Here is a 7,965-nt window from a genome sequence, read left to right on the forward strand (position 1 = left end):
ATCTTTTGTAGCATCTTTTAAAGCTGCAACTTAAAAGTCTGCAGGTTTTTTTCTCTTTTCTAGCCGAATCATAAAGCTGAGAAAATCTATTTAGTCTAATCTCTAAAAAAATGGATTTCAGATGATTTGCATCATGCCAACCATTTTGCTATGATAGAATTAATATGGTTTTAAAGCATGAGCAATGCAGTATTATATAGCAATAAAAGTGGTGGTATAAAAATATGATCAATTAAGATTTATCCTTCTAATCTTTAACTATTATAATTGGCAGGTTTTTTACCATTAAGACTGCCTTTTTAGTTTTTCTTTTTTTTTTTATTACATGAAATTTTATTATGAAACTACTTGCAGTGTGCGGGGTTATTATCTACAAAGCAGCAAGGTGTTAGTCTGTAAATACTTAATAAAAAATTCAATTTCTCACGATATTTGCAGATGTAGATGAGTGCAGCAATGAAGGAACTGTTGCCTGTGGAGATCATGCAAAATGTGAAAACGTGGATGGAGGGTTTAACTGCTCCTGTAAGGAAGGTTATCAACCATCCACAGGAAAATTGCAGTTTAAGCCAAATGATGGCACTTCCTGCCAAGGTACATGATATTATAAAGGTTTATGTGTTATTACAGAGCTACATCTTCTGAGAAACCCACCAGTGCCTATTTATCTTCAGTTAGATTAATCAGCAAGACATGTAAAAGAGGCAAAGCGGTGGCATCTAGAATTCTTGAGAATAGAATAATTTTGTAAATGTATTTTTGCTAAACAGTGTGATGAAATACATATGAAATAATGGTTACCTCCTCATACTTGTCAGATCTGTACTCCTCTCTGTAAATTTGAGCAGTCTCTTAACTGCACCTGTGGAAATACTAAGGGGCCAAACTTTCTAACCGAGTAAAACAATAGCTTAGAGTCCAACCCAGAGCTGTAAGTTTGGCCAAGATAAAGTCTTTGTGATTGAAATTTGAGAATCAAGTGCCATACCTTATGTGCATAAATTCAGAATGCTGGTGGTTTGGGGAATGACCTAGAGAAGAGCTTTTACCGTTAGTATATATGGAATATTGATTGAAACACAATGTATAATTAGTCTCTTTTTAATTTCTACAGAAAATCCGAAGGCCAAGTGTGAGTTATTCAAAGACTGTATAATGGAACATATTAATAGAACTTTAGCCAGGGTAAGTAGCATTGGTTTATAGATTAATTTCCAAATCCTTTAATTGCTTCTGTTTGAAACTGCTATTTCAATTATAATAGTTCTTAAACAGCTTTTAACAAATGCTTGAAGCATACAATTGAACATAAGCATGTTTACAGAAGTCTTTTTAATAATTTCAGATTATTTGAGCTGGGTTGTATGTTCGAATCACAATAATAACTTGCTGGGAATCTGTGTGTTCTGTTTCCAGCAAAGGGAGTCATGATGCATGAAAAATTCAGAAGTGTGGTAATCACTCAGCTGTTTCTGTAATTTTTGAAGTTACACACTGCTGCATTTACTGATGTGCAATTATTTGCTTGTTCAGAGTGAAAGGCAGCAAGATAGCTTACAAAAGTAATGTCAACAAGTGACTAAATAGAAAATGGAACTATAACATCCTGGTATGCTGGTGGATTTACTCCTCAAAGCATAGTATGTAAAGTGGTACAGGATTTATAGAACCAATGACTCCAGACTCAAATCTTTTTTTTCACCAGAAACAGATTCCTGAAGCAAGTTAAAAAATATATTAATGAATGAACCGGTCATTATTCTGCAGCTAATATTGTGCAATTTTAAAGGACAAATGAAGCATAAACATAAAAAAATAAAAACCAATTCTATACATTTGCATTTGCTATTAAGCAGTTTGCTGAAGTTACGGGATATGGAAAGATATAGGTTTTAAGACTTTTATTAACCTAGTGTTGTATATGCATTGTATTAACATGTTTTCTATGTTTACCTGCAATGCAGTAGATTATATCAAATATAATACATGCTTATCACACTTAGGTGCAAAGACATGGTAAATGCCACAGCAGGATCTTAGAGCGAGATTGTTTTAAATACATAGTCAAACTAAACTTAAATCAAGTAATAAGTCAAAATGCTTTAACTTCATGTAAATAACTGTCAGAATTTAGCCTGTGTTCTAGTTCTATTTCATTGTAGTCAAAGACAAAGCAAGCCCCATAAAAGCCATTCAGCAGCAGAGACTACAGATCTTACAAAATCAGGTGTTAGGTTTTGGAAGGGTTTTTTACTAGATTTCCATATTGTGAAGAAAGAATTCTTTTCTTATTCAGCCATGAGACTGAAATTTGCAAGCTTAATCTTCATCTCACACCCTCTCATGTGTACTTTTAAGCTAGTTGTTTTATGAAGGTGCATTTAGCAGTTCATAAGCTGAAGCAGTGAATGCAAAATAGGCAGTACAGTTCACTCAACTGTATTCTTTATAATTTGCATTTGAAAAAAAATAATGTACAAATACTGCCCATCTGCTCCCACCTCTTCAGTTACAAATTAATAGAAAAGTCAATGGAATAATCATATTACTGATATTTAATTATTTTCGCAGAACATTTACTACTTCACTTTCGATCATCAGGATAAATAAAACTGAGCAGTAGTAGCAGGGGAAAAAAAGGTGTAATGATAGCACATGAGGGTTTTTTTAATCATGTTTGCTTAGGGTTATACTAGACATGTGTAACACCAAGATTTTATAGGTTAACCTGTTGCTTTAAATAGTGTTATTTTTTTATGCACAACTGTCTTAAAAGCCAGTACCTTAATTCAGAGAAATCAGTCATTTGCATTGGGTTTATTTTCACTTTGCAGAAATGTGACTTTACTTGTTTCATTAATATGCAAGTTCTGGTATTTTTCAGATAAGTCATTTTAAAACACCTCTGGAGATGCTACAAGAAATTAATAAAAATACTTTGGGACCACTTTTACCTGTAGATGTGATTTCATATGTTGAAGCACTATCTTATTCCTCGTGGAATACCATGCATGAGTCTGTGTCTCAGAATGAAACACTTCACAATATCACCATTAACGTGAGTGGATTGAGCCTTGAACTTGTGAGGTTTACCATTATTTTAAAGATTGCATATGACTCTTCTGCTTAAATATATACTTTTTTCTACAGGTTTTGGTCAACACTGTGAACAATTTTTTAAAAAAAGACAAAATTGCAGTCTGGGAAGCTCTTCCTGTGGATAACCAAAGGCGGAGCCTGACTACACTGCTGCACACTGCAGAACAGGCGACGCTTCTCATGTCACAGAACTTCAAAAAGACAACACAGCTAGATGCTAATGCAAGTGACATAGGTAAGATAAAGAAAATTAATCTAAGGTATACTTTAGATGTGGATTACACTGATGAGTTTTTCAGCACAATTATGAAGATTAGAAATGGTGTTATGTGAAAGACACAGGTGTTAATTTGTATGATTTTCATAAATAACACCTGACTTTCAGTGTAGGCATCATAATTTTCAAAGATTCAACATTTGAGCCCAGAGCCCAGGAAAAAAAATTGAGTCTGTGGGAAGTTGTCCTTTCAGATCATTTCAGCCTCTCATTATAGCCACAATCACAGTGAATCTGAATTCATTTTTAAGCACAAAATTGTCCTATGCATCTTACATGCATAAAACCCACCAGTGGAATGAAATTTGGACTTGCTCTTACATATTTTTTTCACTCTTTTTGGTTCAGCAAAGGTATTATAAATTAACTTGGAATAAGAATTGTACTTAGCGACTCTGATCTTGAGTAGCTTTATCCTAATAGAAATATCTCATTTTAAGAGAGAATAGAACTGGTTAGTCTCAACTGCACCATTGTACTCTCCTACCTTCTCCCTGTGTGCTGGTGTCTTCCCACCAACACCTGCTGATTTCCCAGTGGTAATACTAGTTTTACCATTCCTTCACTGGGAGCAGAGTGAGGCTAACACCAGCTGCTTTTGAAAATCCTAATAAAGCATTGCTGATTCCTTTGGCAATGGCCACTCTTTCATCTTTATTTTTCTGAATGTTCCCAAACTGTATGTGACCTGATTTCTTATTTTAGATTTAGTACAGTCCTTCAGTGCCTCTTACTGGCTTGCTATTTTATAAGTTGACTTGATGAGAAAGATTTATCCTGTGTTCCCAAGGCAGGTCAAACCACCTGTTCTTCCTTTACTTTTCTGAAAGTAAATTACAGTGATGAAAAAATAGGAAGGGATTTGTTCCATGGCAGAGATTCTGTAGAATCAGACTTACATTAGTGCAGAGCATCTCTGGGTCTGCAGCATATCCAGAGCAGTGCCATGTGCAGGCTGTAAAGCCTCTGTGACACCAACATCCCCACACCCCACACCCCAGATTGAAAGCAGAGGCTCTCATGGCCACAGAGCTGAGGCTATGTAGGTTGGAAGAGAGGATTTGGGTGCAGGCTGCAGTGGCAGTGTAGATATCAGTCACCAAGGTGACAGAAAGAGCTGATAAAGTGAACATGGAGAAATTTTCATGTTGAAAGGTTGATAGGTTTTTTGCTTGTTTTTGTTCTAAAATGATAGACTTTATGATCTCACTTCCAAATTGGACCCAAACACTAAACTTTTTTGTTATTCTTTTTCAGCATGAATAAATTTTCCACAGGTATCATATGTGCCCCACACAACTGTTTTGGGACAAAACCTACAACATTACTGCTCTCTCTCTACTGCTTTTTATGGTACAAGTTCTTGAATGATGAGCTTTTCAAAACTCCAGCCAAAGAATACTATTTCTTATGCCCTGACAAACATTTTCTGACAGCTGGTCTATTGAATAGCTCATATTATTTTTGTGTGCTATGCTATAAGCAATGCAGATGGTCTAGCTTAGTGATATTCCTACATCAGTCAAGTTTTAGACTTGTTTGTTGTTGTTTTGTTTTGTTTTTTAAAAAAAAAGGCCTGATTAATTTATCATTTTTTAGTTCCCATCCTGAGTGACTGAAATTCAGTACTGTAATGAAGCAAGTAAAGAGCTCAATGTCCTCTAATGTAGTTTTTGTCCTGAGGGGTGATGCTTGTTTGTTTGCTTTTTTGACAAGACACATCATTAGTTCATGGTGCAATGTGCATTTGGTAGCTCGGATAGATAACTATAAAATATATACTTTTCAAAACTTGGCTTTTATCAAATGTTACTATTCAGTAGAGAATTTTATGCTTTGCTTTTTATAATTGTGATTTGTAGCCCCTTTCAGAAATGCATTTTTAATAAAGCAATAGCTCTTCCTAAAGTAACCTACATTGTTTTTTTCCAGTACCTAATTTAATGCAAGGTAAATAAGAGACTATATTTTTCATGGAAAGAGTAAAAAGTATGAGAGCAAAATGTATGCATGAAAATAACAAAACATAGAGGTTTAAGCAAACATGCAAATAATGGCATTTTTCTTGAAATATTTTGCACAATTATATATTCTTCAAATTCACAGTAATTATGCAATCCAATAGCACATTTATTAACCCAACTGTAAATTATGGTAGACCATAATGGAGCCGTGATTTGTACAGTATTTTTCTTCTTTTACAGCACTCAAGGTTTTTGCTTTTGATTCACACCACATGAAACACATTCACCCTCATGTATACACAGAGGGAGATTACATAAAAATCTCTCCAAAGAAGAGAAAGGAACCTCATCCTAATGGTAAGAAACAAAGGTTAGAGAGTAGGTGGGTTAATAAACACCTTGGATATGCTTGCACTCACGAGCAAACTACCAAATGTGCAGTTTACCAAGACTGAGTTCCAGCAGTGCTATCTACAGAGGAGACAATGTGTTTTCATCACTATTTCTCCTACCCCTTTATTGTCTCCAGACTGACATTTCTAACCTTTCCAGTGGCACAGTGAGTATGCAGTGAGTTTTCACACTGGATACTGGTACCAGAAACCTGAGCTTTATCCTTTTCCCAGCCACAGATCTGCTATATGAATTTGGACTGGCCCCTTCAACTCTTTGTGCTACTTTTCCTATAAAAATTTATGCATCTTTTCTATTTAGAGTAGCTCACTGGGGAAAGAACATGTAATCTTCAGCACCAAAACCAGTAGGACCTAGATCTGGTTTGGACCTCAGAGGGCTACAGAAAGGGCTTACAACTACCGTCATCACTAAAAATAAATAAATGTGTTTAAACAGCTCTGGAATTAAACCACATACATTAATAAACATAGGAAAGATTTTTTTTCATTGCAATCTTCCATCTAATTTGTATCTCACCACCTATCAGTATCTAAAAATGTGGCTCAGTTTGGTACCAGGGAGCAAGTCACTGCATTTTTTTTAAATCAGCACTGCATCCCAAAATAGTTTTTGTTTTCTTTTTCCTTATTTGTCTTCAATCCTGGATCCACTGTAATGAAAGTCAAAGCAAGCCAGGTACTTCAGAGAGGTCTAGTATTTACCCAGGTCTCAGCCATTTTAATTTATAAGACTTGACACCACATGTGTAACCAGTTGCAGAACAGCAGCAAACACATATCACTCTAGAAAAAAAATATATATCTAATTAGTATTTCCAGTGTAAACACACATTTTTATTTCTAATGCCAGTTACATTGCTTTAAATAAAGCTATATTTCATTGTCTCTAAAACATTTTTATAAGTATTCCACAAAGATTCCATCTGGTTTGCATATTTTGTGCAATAGCAGCAATAATGTCTATTGTTTATTGTTTCCTTAATGTCTTCAATTTTGTGCTTCTATAAAAAACCCACAAACTACTAAACACGGTCTGTTTGATTGATAGGCACTGTTGCAGTTGTCTTTCTGCGGTATAGCAATATTGGTTCTTTGCTTTCGTCGCCTAAAAACCTCTCCTCAAAAGATCCTTCAGAACAGACACAGACAGTAAGCTCATCAGTTATAGCTGTTGCAATTAGCTCAAATCCACCTACACTTTATGAGCTCGAGAAAATAACATTTACCTTAAAGTATGCCAAGGTAAGGGGTTTTTTTTATTATCAGCTTCAAATAAAACAAAACATTAGCTAATCATTTAATGTGATGTAAACATACCTGCAGTGTCTGATAAACTGAGATGTAATTCTGTTGTTTGCTGATGTGAGTTTGCCATTTATTACTCTAATAAGATTAATCTCAAATGTGACATCCTAAGTGCAACATACTAAATATGATACAGTGGAAAATTGCTATGGGACTAAAGCAAGGGCAACAATGCCATCTTTACTGTGTTGTAATATGGATAAAATGTAGATGCCTAAACTAGAGAATATTGCAGGTTCTTGACTGTTCTGTATTTAAGTGGAGGGTTTTTTCTGAAAGTTTATTAGAGGGTTAAGTATGTATAACAAAAAAAGTTAAGAAATGTTTCCAAATGAACAAAAAAATTTAACCTGGAGCTATGGGGTGATAGTAGAACCTATAGTTTTGCAACTTTGTTATGTTTCTGAAATCTGAACACGTCTTTAAAACTGAGAGGTTTACTTCCAGCAAACATAGATTTTTGCTGACTTCACTCATGTGTGAAGAATCACCCCACATGGCAAAAAGAATTATCAGAAACATAACAAGAATGCAAGTGTAGGGAGGTGAGCAGTGGGACAAGGTGCTAACCTTGGTTTTGTGGCTTTTAAATTTGTTACTTGCCTTCTGAGTTAGAAATCACCTTTATATAAGTTTGCATGTATTTAAAAAGCCTATAGTACAATGGGGACCGTATCTTTGACCAGATTTAGTAAGCAATAACTGTACTAAATAATACTAATGGTCTTACTCATCACTGTTGCATAGCAGGTGATATAGCAGGTGTGATATGACCCTGGCTTTATCCCAGATTACTCTGTAAAATGCACAGAATAAGTCTCAGTTTTTGAACTGCTCATTTGGAATGGACTATGAGTAGGACAAGCAATGTGGCTGTAACCTTGGAGCCTAGTCCGTGTTCAGC

The 7,965-nt window shown here is 35.1% G+C and overlaps 1 protein-coding gene across 1 annotated transcript in view; it reads left to right on the plus strand.

Annotated features, from left to right (window-relative positions):
* Positions 1-438: 438 nt before the first annotated feature.
* The window catches only part of ELTD1 (EGF, latrophilin and seven transmembrane domain containing 1), a gene marked incomplete at its 5' end in the record, with an annotated part of 28,586 nt that continues 21,059 nt past the window's right edge, over positions 439-7,965 (plus strand). Inside the window, 6 exons of the mRNA XM_009084354.1 lie at positions 439-594; positions 1,115-1,185; positions 2,885-3,058; positions 3,151-3,334; positions 5,581-5,697; positions 6,805-6,998. Of these exons, the coding sequence (XP_009082602.1) occupies positions 439-594; positions 1,115-1,185; positions 2,885-3,058; positions 3,151-3,334; positions 5,581-5,697; positions 6,805-6,998 (896 nt within the window). The remainder of the gene's footprint in view (positions 595-1,114; positions 1,186-2,884; positions 3,059-3,150; positions 3,335-5,580; positions 5,698-6,804; positions 6,999-7,965) is intronic.

Source organism: Acanthisitta chloris, unplaced genomic scaffold, assembly GCF_000695815.1.
Source record: "Acanthisitta chloris isolate BGI_N310 unplaced genomic scaffold, ASM69581v1 scaffold5421, whole genome shotgun sequence".
Lineage (NCBI taxonomy): Eukaryota > Metazoa > Chordata > Aves > Passeriformes > Acanthisittidae > Acanthisitta > Acanthisitta chloris.